This window comes from Podarcis gaigeae (genome assembly GCF_964106915.1).
Source record: "Podarcis gaigeae genome assembly, chromosome: 1".
In the NCBI taxonomy this organism is placed as follows: domain Eukaryota; kingdom Metazoa; phylum Chordata; class Lepidosauria; order Squamata; family Lacertidae; genus Podarcis; species Podarcis gaigeae.
Genome location: NC_139678.1, coordinates 31,916,038 through 31,936,753, shown reverse-complemented (window position 1 = coordinate 31,936,753; position 20,716 = coordinate 31,916,038). Strand labels below are relative to the sequence as shown.

General features: G+C 40.7%; 1 protein-coding gene across 3 annotated transcripts in view; it reads left to right on the top strand.

Annotated features, from left to right (window-relative positions):
* Window positions 1–20,716, top strand: part of LIN52 (lin-52 DREAM MuvB core complex component) — a 37,245-nt gene extending 16,529 nt beyond the window's left edge. The window contains exons 6-7 of one of the 3 annotated variants that reach the window (XR_014565113.1): window positions 16,941–17,001; window positions 18,565–20,716. Coding sequence is in view for 2 of the 3 variants with exons in the window: in XM_083742056.1 (XP_083598182.1) it covers window positions 12,692–12,760; window positions 18,565–18,620 (125 nt within the window). In the remaining variant the exon portion in view is untranslated. Of the gene's footprint in view, window positions 1–12,691; window positions 12,761–16,940; window positions 17,002–18,564 lie in introns of all 3 variants that reach the window. The other 2 variants (XM_083742056.1, XM_083742057.1) reach the window with 2 other exon arrangements.

Here is a 20,716-nt window from a genome sequence, read left to right as displayed (position 1 = left end):
ATATAAAATTAATGAGCACACTCAAATAGCAATTAGTTACGTGCATTCTTCAGGAGGCTCATGGCATTTTGTTCTGCCTAGTGTACCTGATACCTGCATCAGCAATCTTGACCACATTTATCAAGGTTTACTTGTGGGGTGGCAGCGATAATGAAGGGAGTGCATTCTATTGCTCCAGCATGTCAACCAGAATAAACCCCTCCTTCTTTCCTTATATGACCTGTACACTGTTAACAGCTACTTTCCTATGGTTGCCAAGTTTCCTTAGCAAGGTCTCTAAAGCCCAGGTCTCATCTGGGCTTGTGCTGTTCCTCATTAATATACACGTGCAAATTATCTATCCTCCCCCCCCCCCCACAGAGCGCTACACTTTCTATAGTTTTTGTTAAGTCAAAACCTTATGAAATTATATTTGTGGGTGTTCTTAAAGCTAATTTAGATGGGCATCATCATAGTTCATGTATTGTCAATATATATTCAGGTCAAATGCAACCCATATAATTAGGTTTATATAAGCATGCTTTCTCAGTATTTTGCTCTGGTTTAAGTAAATCAATTTTAAAATCAATTTCTGTTTGTACAAATAAGACCTTTAATGTGGTAGCCTCAGACTTGGTTGTTTTAAGCATCGTGCCTGTTCTGAATAACTTTCGCTGCTGTGTTCACTAAAAGTGCATCTGCTGGCAGAATAGGTCTTATTTATATGTTGGTTCTGCAAGATCAAATACTCCAGATTGGTTCCACTTAAAGCTCCCAAGATAACTGCCAGTTAGCACTGATGGTTACACATTCATCGTTTTCTGTGTAGCATGTAGATATCTGGGCACTGGTTGACTTCTATTAGACCAAGCTGTTTTGAATTCAGCAACAACCTTTCCTAAAATAAGGAAAGTTGCACAAAGTAAGACACATCTGGCAACACCAATGCAGACAGTTCTGAAAAGTTATTTAAAGTTCTATGATTTTTGACCTATGGAAGCATGGATAAACAAGTGTCTGATCATGATATAATTATAAGAGGAGGTGGTGATAGGAGTTTAACTCCATAGAAGATATTTCTTGAGCCAGTAACCTTTCTATAGGAAGCTGCATTCACTGCTGGAATTCAGTTGCTGCACTCTGCTTTTCCCTGGGGGATTTAATACTTCTTCTACATACCTTAATAGTATTCCTCCACCCCACGCCCAGCAGGATCAAACCTGAAACCCTGAAGAGCTGTTGCAAATGAACTATAGACAGTACTAAGCAGGATGGACCCAGTGGTCCTGGTATGTGACAGTTTCCTATGTTCCACAGGACACACAATATGGCTGTGTGTTTTTAAAACTTCTAGACCAGGGTTTCCCAAACCTGGGTCTCCAGCTGTTTCTGGACTACAACTCCCATAATCCCTAGCTAGCAGGACCAGTGGTCAGGGATGATGGGAATTGTTGTCCAAAAGCAGCTAGAGACCCAAGTTTGGGAAGCCCAGTTCTAGAGGAGTCCTGTACAACATTTTAAAAACACTTGTACTAGCTTCACATTCTTAATCTGCAAGTGTGCAAACTTTTTAAAATACTTCTTTAAAAAGATCATCTTTAGGATGCAGCGAGTTTCTTAACTCAACGTAAGGAGCAATTGCCAGCTAATTTGTTTATTAGATATTTGGGCTTAAGCGTCTAATAAGTGTAATAATGCCTGGTTAGTGATGAGTAACCTAATGAATCTTATGCAAGCAGGTTCCTTGACCCTAATCCATTGACCATGCTGAGGGTCACTGTTGCGGTGCATTTTTCAGGATGAGCCGCATGCTGCCCGCTGCTTCCCTGTTAGAATTCAGCCTGCCATACCCTTAGCACCCTGTCTCCTGAATGGAATTCAAAAAGACACGTAGATTTCCATAAATAAATTAGGAATTCAGTGGCTTCTTCCGGCTAATCAGGACAGGCTGATAAACCTTGCTAGCTGTTTAATAAATGAATTGTGACTGATTACCTATTAATATGGACGCCTCAGGAATTCACCCAGGGGGAAGCAGAGCAGTGAAATAGAGAGGGGCATGGCCCCCTGGGAAATCAGGGCTTCATGTTTGCAGCTTAAATATCTCTGTGAAGTATCAATAAGGAGGTAATTGAATTTTGAACACAAACATGAGCGCCGGATGGATGAAGAGAAGGGGAGGGGGCTCTGATCGTCTCTTCTAGGCCCCTTCATTCTTCCCTCCCCTTTCCCTTGGAGACCACTGTAGTGAAGATAGATGCTAAATCCATTAAATAAAGATTAGACTCTGTCGTAGTAGAAAATGGTAGCTTAGCTAGATCCCTGGGCAAATTGGGACCTTTAGCAATACAGAAAATTAAAATATACATTTTTAACAAGTGTGCTATCGACACGCTAATAATGGTTGCCTGTCTTGGGGGTTCGCTCACCTTTAGATTTGCTTTTGTTTGTCTATAGTGCTCTCCTTGTTTCTGTACTAGATTTTTTGTTGTTGTTGTTCCTTAAAGTGGTAAAACTGTAGCTTCTTCAGACTATGATCTGTCTCCTAGAATGAGATCTAAAATGTAATATTAGACAAGAGATGTCCTACGTTCCCTGAAATAGAAAGACTACCAAGAAGATGCAGTTAAGGCAACAACATGCAGACACAAGGATAGATGAAACACCCAAGAGAGATACTGTACTTCTATGTCTACACAAGCTCCATAAGGACCTTGAATCCAAGTTTTTGTTTTTTCTAGGTTTGCCAGAGATTGAATCTGACTATTAAGAGGGTGGTACTGATACCAGTTGTTCCTGGTTTCTAGATTGCTCTGTAGGAGAAAAATAATGAACTTACGAGTGAAGAGGTTTGCACCACAACAGTTAAATTAGAACTCTGTGCCTCAAGAAGCAGACAAAACTTTCCCTCTGTTAAAAAGCTCTCTACTCTTCATTATACTTGCAGTTGACTTGTTGCCAGAACTGTAGGAAGTCACCATATTCTAGCACCTTTTAGATAGGATAGTATTAAGTTAAAGGAAGCTTCTTTAATTTTAGGATCTCTTCTCCGAAGGATTACAGCAAAGTGGTCCGAGTTTAACACTCCATACATTGCATAAGTCTTGGTTTGTTTGAACTTGTAAAATAACTTTACACTTGTGCTAGGTAGATGGAAAGCACCCTGAATGCATGAATATAAACAGCAATCCAACATATATATGAAGGCTGTAGGTGTCCCTGGGAAAAGAGAGGGGAATGGTAGTGAACCAACTACTTCTATAGAGATCCCCTCTTTTCCATAGAGAGGATGGGATTTGACCTAAAGTCCTTTTACGTTACTGGGATTTTTATCTCCATACAAGTCAGCATGCCAAGAAAGTCGTTCGGCACTTGAGCCTACAACAGATTCTAGAACTGGCGTCATTTTTCACAATGCAATTTACTGTACTTTTCCGTTATTCCATTGTAGCTCTTTAAAATTTTCATTTTTTGATTGCATCATGAAGAGCTGAAGTGAATTGTTTTGAGCAAGCGCAGCTGTGGTTTCCTACAAAATAAAGCTCAGTCTTCTAAAGATTCAAGGCAAACTTGCTTTTGCCAGAGTTGGAAAAGCAGAAACTCACTTTTGCCACTTTGGGGAGCAACAGCTGGATTCTGAGCACCAAAGGATAGAGAATTACTTAACCAAAGCAGCGTAATGGGAGACTTTCATTTACTAAGATATATAGAAGAGGTTGTATAGCACAGTAGTTGCTACGAAACTGACCCCTATACTAGGAAATTGCCATTCCAAATTTGGCCTTGCCCAAAATGCGTTAGGCAGCCTTTTGCAAGTTACTGCCTCTCACCCTTAGCAAATAGCAGGATAATAATATTGACATAGCTGTTAGGGCTGTTGGATATTATGTGAAGCGCCCTGTGGACACTCAAGTACAATATAAATTCATACTGGTATTGAGACGTGCAGAGTTTTCTGGAACACATGCTAATGGCTTCACTGAGACAATAAAAAGATTCTGCCAAGGATGCTAAGGATTTAAGTATTTCATCTGTGCTTGGATTTCAGTGCTCACACAAATCCTCCCCTCAAGCATTTAAGTAGAATTAATTTACATAAAGTTGTTTCCTACATATGATCATGATGGTAAAGAGGGTTAAAGAGTCTTCTCCAGTGCTATCCAATTGCTGTCCTTCTGTTTCAAGAATGTAAATGTTGACTAAGTGTGATTCATTTTTTAATTTTGGGGGAAGACAGATGCTCTCTGATGGATTGGTTGAAGAGTTTCTTCTGTTTAGAATTTCTGCCATTTTATATACTATTTATCAGAATTTTGTACTCTTTTCCAAGCAGTACAGTGGTACCTCTGGTTATGAACTTAATTCGTTCCGGAGGTCCGTTCTTAAGCTGAAACTGTCCTTATCCTGAGGCGCGCTTTTGCTGACGGGGCCTCCCACTTTATGCGCGTCTCTGGCGCGCAATTTCCATTCGCACCCTGAGGCAAAGTTCACAGCCAGGAGCAGCTGCTTCCGGGTTAGCGGAGCTTGTAACCTGACATGTTCATAACCAGAGGTACCACTGTACTATGGTCTCCACAGCTTTAGTTTTACTTGAAAGTTTGCCTTGTGATATCCTTTCCCAGCAAATCTGTGCTTCAATGCAGACTGTTCAGAAACAATTCTCTCCTCCTGTCGCATTCCTGCAGCCCTGCATTGCAGTGCAGGGGGTGGACTAGATAACCCTTGGAAGCCCTTCCAACTCTACAGTTCTATGATTCTGAGACTTCTCAGAAGAGCCTTTCAATAGTTGGAGATGTTTGCTTCTTATTTCAATGAAATGCCTGCTTAATCAACCTGAATTACTCCCATTAATCAGTAGGTTGTTCCCACTGAATAGCTAGTGTTCCGAGGGAGAAGGCTATTCTGCCCACACTGTTTATGAGAGCAATAATCTAGCTGTTAGAGTAGCTGTGTTAGTAGCATTTAATTCAGCGAATGTGTGCTGGGTTGTTTTTTTTAATAATTACATAGGGATTTGGCTTTTACAGTTACTGCAGTTCTCAGGGATGGTTGATTAACAGAAGTAATCATCTAATCTTTGGCATTTATGCCGGTATATGTTGTGTAGCAAAGTGAGATGGTTTCTCAAAGTGTAGTGAAATGTATACTTTATCAGATGTTGCTTCAAAATTATGTTTGCACCTTTCTGCTTAAAGCCAACCATATCTCTTCAAATGTTGTAGTCCAAGTCCACCTCTCCTCTTTATTGGTTGCAAATCATGTATGAAAACAGATATTGAAGCTATTTGGTAAGAATGGTAGAAAATAGCACACACAAACACACTCTCTCTCTCTCTCTCTCTCTCTCTCTCTCTCTCTCAAAAATCTCATCTCAAGGATTTTGACACTGATATACTTCCTAGTGATAGAGCATAACTTTTCCTAAGAAAAAGTAGAAGATAGCCATGTTGGGCTAAAAGAAAACTTGCCCATCTAATTCACCATCCCTTCACTGTGGTAATTGCTCATTTGGGCATAACATATTTGCAGAATCAACTACTTGTACTCTACATGTGTTTGGATGATAAGGAAGCTTGGTTATGAGTTAAGGACTCATAACATTTTGAAATAACTTGGTGTTAGTCTTGATCTTTAATGCCCCAAACAGTTCAGGCCGTCATGGAGATGTTCAGGTCCCACCAACTCCCCACTCCCACCCCAGTCCCACCAACTTCTGATCTGAGACAGGATCTTGCTGGCTCTGGTTTTATGTGTTTGTTTCTGTTCTGCTGTTTGAAATGCAATGGTTAGATGTGTTTATTTGTTTTAATCGTTAGCCGCTTTTATGAACCCTTTGAGACTGAAGCGCAGAATATAAATATATGTCAATAAACGTTCCCCTAAAGAAGGTATTCTGGAGCACTTAAGTAAGAATGTGAAATATTTTTACTGCAACTGTTTACATGGCCAAAGCAAATGCCTTTCCTACTGTGCATGGATTGAAAGCAGATTTGTGCTCTCTCAACTGAACTGTAGCTATGGCTGGTCATCCTTTTTGCTTTTCATTTTCTTGGATTGGGCTGTGCTTTCTTCAGCTCTGCCACTGGAGATCTAAGTGATGTCAGTAGCACATAGCAACATTCACCACCTGTGGCCCCTTCTGTGCGGAGACTGCATGTGGTTATTCATACTCTGATAACCTCCCAGATTAGGTTACTGTAACATCTTCTAATTGGAGCTCCATCTTTAATTTTTATTATTTGTCTTTTATCCAAGCTGTATCTTCTTCTCTAGACAGTTCTAATCTTCACTTTTTTCTCTGTCCTTCTACTTCTAAAGCCTTTGGCTTCAGTTGAACATGGGTGAAGCACACTGAAAAACCAATGTTCTTTAAGAGTGCTTAACTCCGTTGAATTGTGCCCTTTCATTCTTTCACCTTGATTTACTGCAGTATGCTATTCCCCAATCTTCCCATTTTCCAGTCTTGTTTTGCATTCTGCTGCTTTGCTCACCTGGTTTACTCTGCATTTTGTTTTGGCAAAGTCTCAATGTCTTCTGGCTTCTCTCCACAGGCCCCAGAACATTCCATGTGAAGTTTTGATTACAAGTATTCATGCTCCTGCTCCTGTTTCCCCCCTCTTTGCACTCCGACTCAGTTTCTTGGCCTCAGTTTTATGTTCCTACTTTGTATGTTAAAGATTTCCACTTCTGCTACTCTCCATCTTTTCTCACTTGTAGCCCTCTTCTGTGGAATACATGCTATCTGAACACAATGCATTCCCAAGAAATTGTTTGTTAGGTGAGCGTTCACATAACAAGTCCACAATTACAATTGATTCCTATGGGGAAATTTCTAATGCATTCCTGACCAAATAAGTTTGACCCCAAAATGATGGAAACCCCCCAGGAAAACACTCAGAAAGATTACAGTACAGAAATAAAATTCCAAACACTAAAATACGAACCTGTACTGTGCTTTCCCCCCCTTCCCATATGGTTATTATTCTGTTTATACATGTGTACATTTTGCCTGAGTTTTTCCATCTTATTTCTTATTATTAAATTTGCTTGCTACCCTTCATCTGAAGATCTCAGGGTGGTTAATTTGCTGCCCTTTGTTATGTTGTTTTCCCTTTTCAAATTCTAAGTAGATGAAAAGGATATGGGCCTTTTTTTGGTACAATGTGGGTGCTATAGAAATATAATTAAATATTCAAGTATTGTGGATGTAAAAAGGAATGAATACACAAAATGTTCTCTTCTGTGAAAATTGGTGGTACAAGCACATTATGTAATTCTACCCTGGTTGCGTTTCTAAGAGTTCTGGAATGGTAACTTAGAACTGTAACAAAAAAGTATATATGAATACTGAATGTATAGACAACACTGCATGAGTTCCAGAGTTTTGCACCAAACTCCAGGCTATTAGTAATTTAAAACCAGAGGGAGCATTTGCTTAGCTAGGCTAGATTAGTAAACAATTTAATTGATTCCAGATTGCTAAAGAATCTAGATTCTTTGCTGAATGTGTCCATATCTGAAACTAATTCTAATGCCATGTGTGTTATCCAAAGAAATTTGGGTGTGAACCTAATTTGAAAAGAGGTGCAGCCATAAGATCCATGATGAAAAGTGCTAGCGCTAAAACAAACTGGATGGTTGTCACATGGAGTACAGTGTGTATGCTAATAAAGCTTTGGGCGAAAATATTGCATGCCTATGGTAGATTTAGTATGAAGTAAAGAAATGCATTCTGTTCTGTTGAGCAGATTAAAACAGAAGAAGTATCTGTTGAAACCTTTTAAAAAACATGTTTGAAAAAACAAAAACTAGTCTTGGGTCATGGAATATGAATAAACAAGGAAACATGCTATATTCCCTTGTGCTTGTGGGTCTAAGCATCAGTTAGATTTGAGAAAAATATTTAGTAGGCTGCATTTTTGTTATGAGAAGTTGTTGCTGGGGCAAGGAGGGAACGCCCTGTTGTGCAAACAAGAAGTCCTTGCCCAGGACTTCCACTGGTGGAGTTCATTAAATGAATCCCATCCCAGATTTAATTGAACTTTTGACTTGGTTGAACATACAGCTTTCAATCAGCTCTGCTTAGAACCCTCTATCTGCCTTACGATAGAACGTCTTTGCAGGGAATCCACAGCTTTCACCACACTCACAGAGAGAAGCCCTTTGCAACTCTCCTCTATTCTTAATGGTTGGGAGAATGGGTATACAATCCTGGCATCCATTGAAATGTGGGCATGTTTGATGAGGTATGTTCAGTGTAGGCTAAGCCCATACAAATTGCTTGTCCTGCTCAGCTCCTATCAATCTTGTACGTATTGTGAATTTTTGAGGGGATATTTACTGAGACCTTTTGCAGGCACTATGGGACGCAGGTGGCGCTGTGGGTTAAAGCCTCAGCGCCTAGGACTTGCCGATTGAAAGGTCGGCGGTTCGAATCCCTGCGGCGGGGTGCGCTCCCGCTGCTCGGTCCCAGCGCCTGCCAACCTAGCAGTTCGAAAGCACCTCCGGGTGCAAGTAGATAAATAGGGACCGCTTACCGGCGGGAAGGTAAACGGCGTTTCCGTGTGCGGCTCTGGCTCGCCAGAGCAGCGATGTCACGCTGGCCACGTGACCCGGAAGTGTCTCCGGACAGCGCTGGCCCCTGGCCTCTTGAGTGAGATGGGCGCACAACCCCAGAGTCTGTCAAGACTGGCCCGTACGGGCAGGGGTACCTTTACCTTTACCTTTACCTTTACCTTTGCAGGCACTGCAGGAGATACTGGTGCACGTTGGTGACCCTTAAATACATATATGTATGTGCTTTATGCATCCAGGTTTGCTGATAATTTTTGCAGTGCAGTTAGCCACTATAACACTCCCGTTATACTGTGTGTGTGTGTGTGTGTGTGTGTGTGTGTGTGTAAATTTGTTTATAGAGATTGGCTTTAGTGTGTATCTTTTGATGGGATTTTGTCTACATGATTTTACTTTGCAATATAGGATGTAAATTCAGCTCAGGCTTTGAGCACTATTATTAAACCTTTTCAAGGAGGTCCCTCGTGGCAGCTTCATAGAGCAGGTGGCCTGTACTGCATATGGGGAGTCAGGAGCCTGTGTCTTATCAGAACATATAATCTAAAAATCGCTCAGCCTGTTTTCCTCTCCTGGGGAGAGAACGACCACACTGGACTCTTATGCTAAAAACTAATTATTAACCTACAGTAAACGTCATTCAGCACAAATCCCAGCTGAAAGTGCCTGGGTGACGGATGTTTCTGGGTAGCAGGCCAAGCTGTCATTTGGCTTTTTAATAGATAGTCTGTTCATTGTCCCACAGAATTTGAAGCTTATCTTTTTGGATTTAACAGAATAAGCCGAGCCTTCTTTTTTATTTTTCTAATAGCTGTTTAGAGGAGTGTGAATTTTTTATTTTTAATGTAGGTCTCAACGGAGCTAGTGGGACACTGCCTGCTTTACTCAGTTATAGCGTGAGTGGTCCAGTGATACCAGACATAGAATTAGGGTTCATGAGAATTTCCATTTTCACTTTTACATAGAAGCTAATTTCTCATGATTCCTATGTTCTATTTTAAAACCTGTAGGCAACATCTATGAAAGCATGAGGATGCAATTTGTGTCCTACCTGATTACCTGTTTTTCCCTCATGATCTCCAGTAATTTTGACCAATATCTTTCCTCTTGCTGCCACATTTTCTGTGCAAATAAAATAAAAGTTTGCCTCTTGCCTTGCTGAGGGTAATGCTGGTAGAGCGTATCCTTGTGATGGCATCTGGGTATCAAGTAAACCTTCCTTCCTACACTTCCTGCAACCTCCTTCCTTTTTGTATCCCTCTCTGCCCAGGTCTGGCAGTTGCCACCACACTAGGCACACTACGAAGGAAAAAAGGAAAGTGACGACTATGCATATCACTTCTCCCCGTGTGGATTGGCTTCCGGGTCTGTTTACAAACTGCACAAACAACTTTCATCCCCTTGGCAAGGTCTGTCATTTATGTGGCTTGTAAACACTCCTCCAGGAGGCCAAATCACATTTGCTGAAGTAATTAGATATCTGGGACTGTGTGTATGCAACTGCAGAGGCAGCGACAACCAGTCAAGGAATTATGTGTGTAAAGGGGGGTCTTAGAATGTGCTACAGATGGAACTCAGCATTGCAATCACTAGTGTTTCTCCACCCAAGCAAACACAATGTGCTTTGATGACCCCCAGTCTCTGGAGTTTCTCTGTCTGTCTGAGTGAGTGAATGCACCCAGAGCAGTCAGCTGGGAAACTTGGTGGAGCTTTGGGACACTACACACTCATTTCTCTCTTTCTCCCTTCCTTTCCTGGCAGGGATGTGAGAATGATCATGCCAGCAGCAGGAAAAGAGCCTGATTGGGTACCCAGTGACAGCTCTTTACCCCTCCAAACTGGTAGTGCATTTGAGCTTCTGCCACTGCTGAACACCTCTTACCATTAGGGAGTTTCTCCTGATGTTCAGTTGAAATCCGCTTCCTTTCCTTGCAGTTACTACCCATTGGTTCCAGTGGAAGTCTGTTCCACCTTCTGCATGACACTCCTTCAGATATGAGAGCCACAACCATGCAGTCCCCTCTGCTTAATCTTCACTTCTCCAAGCTAAACATATCCATCTCCTTCAACCATTAATCATAAGCCTTGACTTCCAGGCCAATCACCATCCTGCTTACCTTCACATGCCACGTGTAAGAAAATGGCTCCCTGTATCACAAAGTCTTCTTCCACGCATTGGGATTTGACAGGGAGGAGAGGCAGCATGCTCATCCCCACTGCCCCCCTATCAGGTGTTTATGCCAGATTTGTAACACTTGCGGAAGGTTAAAGTTGTCCCCTACTATCCCAGCATACTTCAACCAGCAGTGGGAGCTCTCTTACCTTTTTCTCTTTCTCTAACCAGTCATGGTGAGAGGTGGAGAATATGATTATCTACTTTGTCCTCTTTAATAGTTTGATAAGGGACTGATAACTGTGGTTAGCATTTGGAGGGATTCCTGCAGGGTTAAGGATGCCACCAAGGAAAATGTCTATGATTGGACTCAACTAATCCTGCAGAGTCAAGAAAACTGGACCCAAGCAGGGGTTTTTGTATTAGTAAATGTGTTGAGTGTAGGATTAGTAATTAAGTTTATGATTAACATTATATGGAAAGGATATTGGTAATATGAGACACCATGTGATATATTTATGTGATAGAATTCTCATTACTTTATAGACTGCTCAGTCTTTTGCTATACCTGGAGGTTCTCTTTTGGTAGCTTTAAGTAATATTTTATAGTTTATTAGCCTCATAATTTAACTACAGTACTTGTCTTTGATATTGGCTGGTTTTGCATGTGATGCTTGTATGTGTGCTCACACACACAGTTGGCCTTATGCCAGAATAAATATTTTAAGCTGCTTGGTTCCTACTTTTTCTCCTTTTCCTGAAACCACGGGGCAGACATAACCAGCAGTGGGAGAACTGAACTGTATAAACTACAATTAGAATTGCAGAGCACAGGTGGTTGAGGCTTCTGTACAATTGCCAAGCTATTTTGTTTTCTCAAATGAGAGGGTATTTAAGGAAAAAGCGGGCTGAAAATGTTGCTTTCTCATTCAAATTCTTCCAGGCAATGTATTCTATTGATGCCATTTGAAGCCACTGCAATAAACCATTTAAAGCTATCCTACAGTGTTGCTGAGAAATGAATATATAACCTGATTCAGTTAGCAGTTCATTTATTGATTTAGATTAGTGTATTGGGAATAACTGTGCCCTTCAAAAGAAGCTTTCCTTTGATCACAGCTGGATTTGGCACTTGGAGCCTCAGAACAAGGCCACCAGTAACAAACAAGTTTAAAATAAAAAGATGGTTTTAGCGTCACAGTTAAGTACTGTTTCTGCAGTGAGTGTCTAAGACTTCACTAGGGAGACAGGCACCCCATCTCTATGCTATTCAAATACAAAGAACTATTGCAATGAAAGACTAGAGTAGCCACCTCATAGCATGTAATGTATTTGAAGGTTTGGTGATCACTCCATTTTGCAATTTAATAGATAAGAAACCCCCTCCCCTTGCACCCTGTATATCTACATGCTCTACTATGTCAGATCTGCATTCTTGGGATGTAAGGTTCCATTAAAAAATAAATAATAATCACAGCCCCCGCTCTCCCCCTTCACCACACTCATTTTCTATAATATGGTAATGATATCACCGTAGCAGTAATTACGGGTCATCTTCATTTCTTTCATCTCTGCTGGTTCTGATGGCTTCATTCCTTTGACGGAGAAGATTTGGCTCTGGGTACTGTGATTATTTTGTTAAGCATTATTCGAATAGACAGGAGTGAGAGAAATTAATCAATCCAAATGCAATTAGCATCATGTTTAACCCAGTGATGGACGTCTCAAGGTGAAACAGCCAAGGGAGTTTCAGTCATTATTATTCAATCCAGTGGCTCTTATCTAAATTATAATCAAGAGCGGTTTTATTGGCTTCAAGGCGAGGAGATGTAACTCTTTCCCTACACTTAGTGTCATGGAGATCATGGGTCAAGGAGGTCAAGCTGGCTGCTGTCAGTTTCTTGGAAGTGGGAGGTGCTCCCAATACATTCATCTTCATATTTAGGTTGGTTGAAACAAAATAGCACTTAGTGAATTTGATACTGGTAGTTTTATGTTCTTGGCTTTTACCTTGATTGTGTTTATTAGGTGCAACAGCACAGCCTATTCCTACGCAGTCTACTGAAGCCCATGGTGGTCCAATCTGCTTTGAGTACCGCAAGAGTTTTTATCCCTTTCTTGTAAAGGGGCCAGAAAGAGAAAATCCCTGAAGAAGAACCTATTACAATAGAGAAATTCCTTTGAAATTTTGAACATCTTTTCAGGTACTCCTAATCCATCCATGCAGCGGGGGAAGAGAAGGCAAAATCACATTATGCAAGTAGAACGTCCACTTGCGCATGGACAGTTTTGGATACAGCCCATTGTTAAGTCACAGTATTTCACGATCAAGATTTGAAATACGTAGAGCAAATATTACCAGCATAATCAGTTTCTCTTCATCACTTAGAAGTCTGGTGCTATAAATAGCATGTTCCAGATTTGACTCATAATTCATCGTTTGTTTGTTTGTTTGTTTGTTTGTTTGTTTATTTATTTATTGATTTGATTTGATTTGATTTGATTTGATTTGATTTGATTTATATGCCACTCTTCATTGAAAGATCTCAGGGCAGTTCCCAAGATAAACGCACAAATAAATAGTTAGAACAGAAACAACCAGGCCTTTTTTGTTTCAGCCAGAACTCTCTGGAACTCAGTTCCAGCACCTCTTAGGAGGGTGCCATTGCCATTGTAAGAGAACAAGGGTGAGTTCCAGAACCTCTTTTTCTAGAAAAATAGCACTGGCAACAACAAAACAATATATTTGATACATGAACACTGTATTCTGGAACTAGAAAGTAAAATTATAGATCTGCAATGATGAAGTGAAGCCAATATATGTAAACAACATTCCATCCATGAATGGAAGGTTGTATAGAACCGCAAAACAGCGCACACAATTATATTTTAATCTCCATGTCTGCATACAGTTTCTTTGGCATAAGTTGCATGTTTCAACTACTATTCATTCTGCCCTTAATAAACGTACAGGGCAAGGCTCTTATGAACACAGAACTCTTCACTTAAGGTCCCTTAACATGCAATTTCTATGCTAATGGTCTGTGATTTTACATATAAGTCTGCTTGCAAAGCCATGTTTCTTATAACATGGTGAACATGGCACATCAGTGAAAAGCAGTTGAGAAGTTATAAGTATTTTATAGAGCTGCCCTCAGTTACAGCCATGAACTGTGTATAAGAGTGCATAAAATGGCATTGGCGGTGTTGATTGTTGCTAATTGCATCAAGGAGGCTACCTTATTCCAAGCTAGTCTGTCTTGCTCGTTGCTGTCTACTCTTAACTGGCAAGCTCTTCTGGGGTTTCAGGATACCAGGGATTGAACCCAGAACCTTCCTTCTGCAAAACAGCTATGCTGCCACTGAGCTATGGTCCTTCCCTTAGATGAAATGCAAATTGTTCTATCTGAACACATTGTGCATCTTTATGCAAAAACAAGCCATCTCCCCTTTCCTGTTAAGGATCCTTCAGAGTGATAGCTGCTTACATAAATGTAAGTCACTGGTTTCGTTGGTTTTATCATAGTAAATCCTCCATTATTTCCTGACTATCCAGAGCTTATGACACAGTGCGGCACAGAGATACTATATGCATGAGAATGCCCTTTATGAGATGTTGGGGACCAATGAGCCCCAATCTCCAGCAGAGGGTTCTTTTCTAATTAAATTGCCATTGGAAGGAACATCCTAGCTGCAGTTTCCACTTTGGACCGAAGGCCAAACATTATGAGTCTTTGTCATTTGATTAAAAATGTTACTTAACCTTTAAATTGCTACAGATGTAAAGATAGCCCTGAGTTTCTAATGTAATCTCCTCAAAGTTAAAATCGGGAAAATCTTTGTGTAATGAAACCCATATGTCATAGTGAAAGGATGCAAAGCGCTGGCAGAGTGGGCTGCTCTCGCAGGAGATTCTGCACCCAATCTTGTTAACCAGGGCTGCTTTTGGTAATCCCTCATCTCCTCACTTGCAAGAAATCAATCTGTACTACTGAATCGCTTCAACCAACAGCCACAAAATTTACTGCGGGAGGCAGTTTGGGGACAGTTGTAGTGCGAAGGGAGACCAAGGCAACAAGGCTAAATACAGGATTGAGGGATTGAAGTTTCAAAGAGGAGATTATATTAAACTGTGCTCCACCCTCCTTAGCAACTGGGAAATTAAGCTTCCGTTTTTGGATTCGGCCTCTTCTGTCCACTACCTGGTTTGAGATCCATCTATTCTAAGGCAGAAAATTTAATTCCTGGTTCAAGAGCTTCTGTTATTTATAGCAACCCAATGGCTGTTTCCTAGGTAGTCCCAGGAAAGGGCGGATTTGTTGAAATACTCAGCTTTATTGTAACCTAGGCCGATTACATCCTAAATTGTTGTTTTCTGTGGTCTTTAGTGCCCCCACTTCCCCATCTAACTGAGGAGATTAATTTGTAATCGAGCTATTGCAGTTGTATCCATTGTTGGTTTTCTATTGTAGTGATAGAGAGAGTAAATTTTGCCTGGATAGGGCTATTCATGCTTCTCTTTCATGCTTTGGTTTTTTGCTGGAATGATAAAAAATTGTATGATGCCCCACCTCCAGTAGGCAAGTCCCTTGGATTAAGTATATTTTTTAAAATATTCCAATGTAATCTAGTACAATTTTGTTTATCTGTTTTATTTGAAAACATACCTCTACTACGTAACTGGCTTCCCTCGTTCCCATGTCAGTAGTGACAGCTAACACTGTAAGTTTCCCTGACAACAATTGCATTTAGGATGTTGACTGCACTTTCTTCTCTTCCTTGTTTCTCAACCAAAATAAGCATATCTGGAATTAGATTTTTAATGAGGTGGGGGAAATGTTGAACTGGACCAACGCTAAACAAAAAGAACCATTTAGCATAAGAAACATTTTTGGGTTTCCTTCCCAAAGTCGGGTAAACTACAGGGAGGGGGGCAACCCAGAGGGAAGAGTGCCCAAAATATTGGGAAAGAGCACTATCCTGTCCGAATTTGCCTATTACCAGCGATATACTGCGAAGGAAGAAGTGCGTGTCTTGGTAGATCAGCTGCTAGACAATCAGCACACCCAAAGAAAGTAGCAAAATGCAGAAACTTCTTTGCACAATTTGGATGGCCCTTGCTTATTTGATGGCTATAAGGACCTTACCTTAGTTTTGTATTATAGCTTTTAAAATTTAAAGCCTAGTTGACTCCTAAGTGTGTATTGAGAAGAGGAATACAGAATAGCAGAAGGCTGTCTCCTGCTCCTAATGGGATTTCGTAGCAGCATGTGCGAGTTTGTTTCAGAAGTCAGAAATGAACAGATGTTGGTATAAATTACCTCTGTGTCTGATGTCTTGCAAATTAAAAGCGCGGTTGGCATCACTAAACAATTTCACCAGGTGGGGGGGGAGGGCGAGCCGGGTGGTGATTATTGTAGCAGGTCGGTAAGAATCTTTAAGCTGCGGCAGAGCAAGATAGCAAGGATAAAGGAATGAAGAATAAAATGAGAGGTCTGTGAATTAATCAGAAATGTTAACATCTCCGATGACAAGCGAACAGGAGGGCACGTGCTCAGGAGCAGCCCCCAACTCACAGTAATTTCACTTGGAGCGCAGAACTAGTCAGTGCTCGCAGCCTGATTTATAGGGTGCAGCCCTCTTCAGGGGCGCCTAGTTGTCACACATTCGTATATCTCCTATATGGGACTGGGGCTGTGGAAAACTTCCACTCCATCAGTTGATAATGCTGCAGTTTGACATTACTCGAGCAAGAGCAGGGCATGAGATTTAATTCAAAGCCAACTTTCTTGAACCTCAAACTTCCAGTGATGATGTTTTTAAGTTATTAGGGTTTATCCCCTTTATACAAATTAGGGGGGAAAGGCCCCCCTCCCGGAGTGTCTCACTGCACTTTTTAAGTCTCTGAACTTCACATATATGGTGGAATCGTGGCAAAATTTGAAATAGGAAATGATAGTCTTCAGCTTACACAGCAAGGTTCAATATAGTTGACTGTTTTTCTGCAACTAAATGTTGGTTGAGTGAATATGGTTTCATGTTTTCTATTTTCTGTGTTCATTGTGGCTATGTGATTGCTTCAGGGCCCCTCAACACCACCAACATCACTTCGGCACATTTAATAAGTATTTGGATGGTGCAGTAAAGTTGGGTTTCTGGTGTGGGAAAACAATCACATGGCCATTTTTAAATCAATATTCACTCAACCTGCACCTTACTTAATTACAGTCCTGTGAATTGGACCTGACTTAAGGGTATTATTATATACATGTTCTAGATCAGTAGTGGAGAACCTCTGGCCCACAGAAGTGTCATCTGCCCTACACCTGATGTCAGTTGTAGGTAAAGATGCTTCTAAGTGAAAGGGAATTTACAAGCCCCATTGGTCAGTTGAGCCCCTTTTAAAGCCATCTAAGTTAGCGAGTAGCTTAGTTTAACAGTCAAGTGTTTGAAGGAGTGCTTCCTTCTGTTTGTACAAAATTGTACACAATATTGAAGTGTGGTTGCAGCTTAGATTTGTATGACACTACAGTATTAGCAGTTTTATATTCAGTCTTACGACATGGAGTTTTCACAGCTGCCATAGATTGAACCAGTGTTTTCACTAAGCTGTCCACCACAACCCCAAGATGCCACATTGAATTGATGCAATAATACAGGAAACTCCCCACTTGTGTGCGATCTACGTGCGCACGACCTCAGGGCCAGGAACCTGAAAGAGGCAGGTGGATCATGAGAAGACCCTCAGAGCCCGAAGAAGACATCCTTTTTGTGCTCTGGGGAGGGTCTCCTTGCAAGCTATGAGGTCTCCCTAGGGTGCTCCCCACTTAAACGCATTTCACTTATGTGCGCAGGGGCCCAGAATGTAACCCCCACATAAGTGGGGAGTTGCCTGTTCTGCCCTTGCAGCCAAACCCTCCACTCTCAAGACTGGGTTGTCTGGCCTTCATAGTAAAGGATCCCACAGGGAATTTTGATGCCTAGGAGTCTTTGCAATATATTAGCCCTCTGTCTGCATATAACCTATCCACCACAATGAATGGGCATTTTACTTATTACTTAAGAATGGGGAGACAGCATGCAAGGGAAAGTGTTTGTGTATTTTCTCTTTGAAATTTTGGTCTTTGGGACACCTGCAGCTAAAACCTTGGAACTCCAAGTCAGAAATGTTTCTGGAGGAAAGTAGCTGTGTAAAAGCTCTGTGATGCTTTTCACAGAGATTGATGACACACAGGGAAGCATATATATACTTTGCCTTGCTGTATTAAGCACTCAGGGAATGACAATACAGCGTGAGAGGGTAGAGCACAGCTCTGTAAACTCTACTTTAACACACCATCCATAGATGAACTACTTTGAGGGAATATAAACTCCATTTACGTTATAGCATCCAGGGACTATCACTGCCAAGGGAGAGTGGAAGTGCTGTCTCATTTATGTTTAAGATCATAAGCAGCCAGGGACAAGTAATCTTGAAATGGAGGGAGACAGAGGTCCATAATCTCCGAAGGGTTATAGCATCCAGGAAGAGATGCCCTGAGGAGGAGCAATAGCACTCTAGATTATACTATTCATAGATGGATATAGCAGGAAAACTGAAAGGGGGCACCTGAAGCTAGCCGCAGAGGAAATAAAGGAAGTGGGTGTAGTAAGAAATGAGACAGCTTGTGAGTATTACAGCTGAGCTTTGATGTTTTCAGTGCTTGGCCTGCAATTCCAGACTGCTAGGAACTCAGAACCGCAGCACAGATTTATTTCTTCACTTTATATCTTTTTTGCTACCTCTTGGCACCAGAAAGCCATTTTAAATGAATTTCACAAGTGGGGTTAAATATTGTAAATTATCCAGCTCTACTTGTTTTATGTTAAGCCCTTTCCCCCTTTCTTTCTTGTGATTTCAGCAAGAGAAATGACTCGAGGGAAATTTCTGAACATCCTGGAAAAACCCAAAAAGTAGCTGAATATGGAGTTTGGAAAGAAATACACCTGGCTGCTGGAAGACGACCAGAATTTCCCCAAATGCCTGATGCTTACAGAAATGCTCTCTTGCCTCATCTCTTTTCTGAAGAGACACATCCAGACAACAGTTCTCCCGCAGAACAATTTGACCTGCCTGCCTCTTTACTACCCCTACACGTTTTGCTAGAATAATTTTATGCCAGTCGTGTCAAAATGGATACATTCATTCATCCGCGACTGGCAACAGCATATTTTTTAAAATAAAAGCAGAGTTGCTTTTTATTTCCTGGTTCTGTGACACAGGCCTGTACATCACACGGCATATACAAGTATATGTCTGCATGCACGTGCATGTCCCTCTTTTCCTTTTGGGACAAGAACTCAACATGAATAATGCCACACGGAAGAAGCCACCACAAGTGTGGTCCTGAAAGAAAACTAATTTTTATTTATTTTTTACATTTTGGCTAATCTCAAGACTGCAAAACATGTTTGATTTCCTTCCAAGTTAGCTGTATGTATTGGCCACAAACATTGCAGATAAGATGATGCGGCTTCCTCTTCCCAAAGCTCACATAGCCTCAGGTGCTGAGTGGGATTGGGAGCCACATGCCAACATGTAATATGAATTAATGGATGTATGTTTGTTTGAATATATATTTGTCTCTTAGGGTGGGAAATGTGGAAGGGGCCTTTCTAAATAATGAAAGAAAATATCCTCCAATCGTTAATACCCAGAAGATGGTTCTTCAAAATCGGTTTCTCTTACAAAGAAACATATTGGAGAGATGTCATTATTGTATCACTTGAATCACATCTCCACCCCACCCACAAGCAATAAATCGCTTGTCCACAAGATGCATGGTTAGGATATTGTATTATGAAGTTGCTAGTTAAACATTTGAGGATAATCCAACCAGAAGCAAGCAGTTTTAAGTCCCATGCATCTCAGTGGGGAGATTGAACCTCTCTCATTCTGAAATAAGTGGGATTCAAAAGAGCTTAACTTTGGGTGTGGCCTGAATATTCTACTGAAAATTCTATATATATTTCACTTTTCTCCAGGGCAGAGCAAAGCATTTACGTTGTGGGCACTGGATATACATTGAAATATTTCAGCACAGAGACCTTAGAGTGTCCTTTTCAATTTGCAGGTGATATAGGGTAAACTTGGAGCTGTACGAATAAGCTATAATCAACTAACTATATATATGCAACTTCACATGATCCTGCAAGCAATTCTGTGTTAAGGCACTTTGTACAGTACACAAGTGAGAGATCTCTGTTGCAGCGCACCTGCCAGTTTCAGCTGTAAATCCTTGGGTATCTGTCTATCCAATAACAAGAGGGACTTTTCAAAGCATAAGAAGTTTAGCAAAGTCTTCACTTGTTTAAGTAATGGTCACATATGGTCACAATATGCACGACTGGGGCTCAAATATGAGGTTGCATTGCTGTGGGAGCAAAACTGCATATAATGGTGAACAATGAGATTGGAAGCAAGAGAAACTGTGGTGTTGGCCAGAGAAATGTTTTTCATGTTGACCTAATGTTTATATTTGTTTAGGAATATTGAAATTCTTGCATCTATTTTATATATTTGTGGCTTTTCATATGTATATAGTAAACATCACAAAATGGGTTTTTGTGTACACGTTGAAGTTACGTTGAGACAGAGAGTTCTGAACTCTCCCATTGAAAACAATGGGATGTGAAAGTGTTTAGCTCCAGTTTCATCATGCTCTGTATATTTGTTTTTATTGTGAAGGTTCTTGAAACACATTTTTTGAGGTCGTGAAACTGAAAAGTTTAGGCAACACCTAGGGCAACTTCACATTACCAGCCTAGCCTTAGTTGTTAAAAAGCATTTCTTTTTTATTCTGGAAACTTTTATCCTTCATAGATAGGGCAGTAATCTGTATATGCCCTAGTGTTGGGATATTTATATATTTATATTTTTCAGTCTTGGATATGATGGGAATGTATTTTTATAAACAGTAGTAATACTTGATCGGGTTGTCTTGAACAAGTAACCTGTATGTTATAGCTCCATGTTCTTAAAATAAATAAAGATTAAACAATGCATTTTCAAAA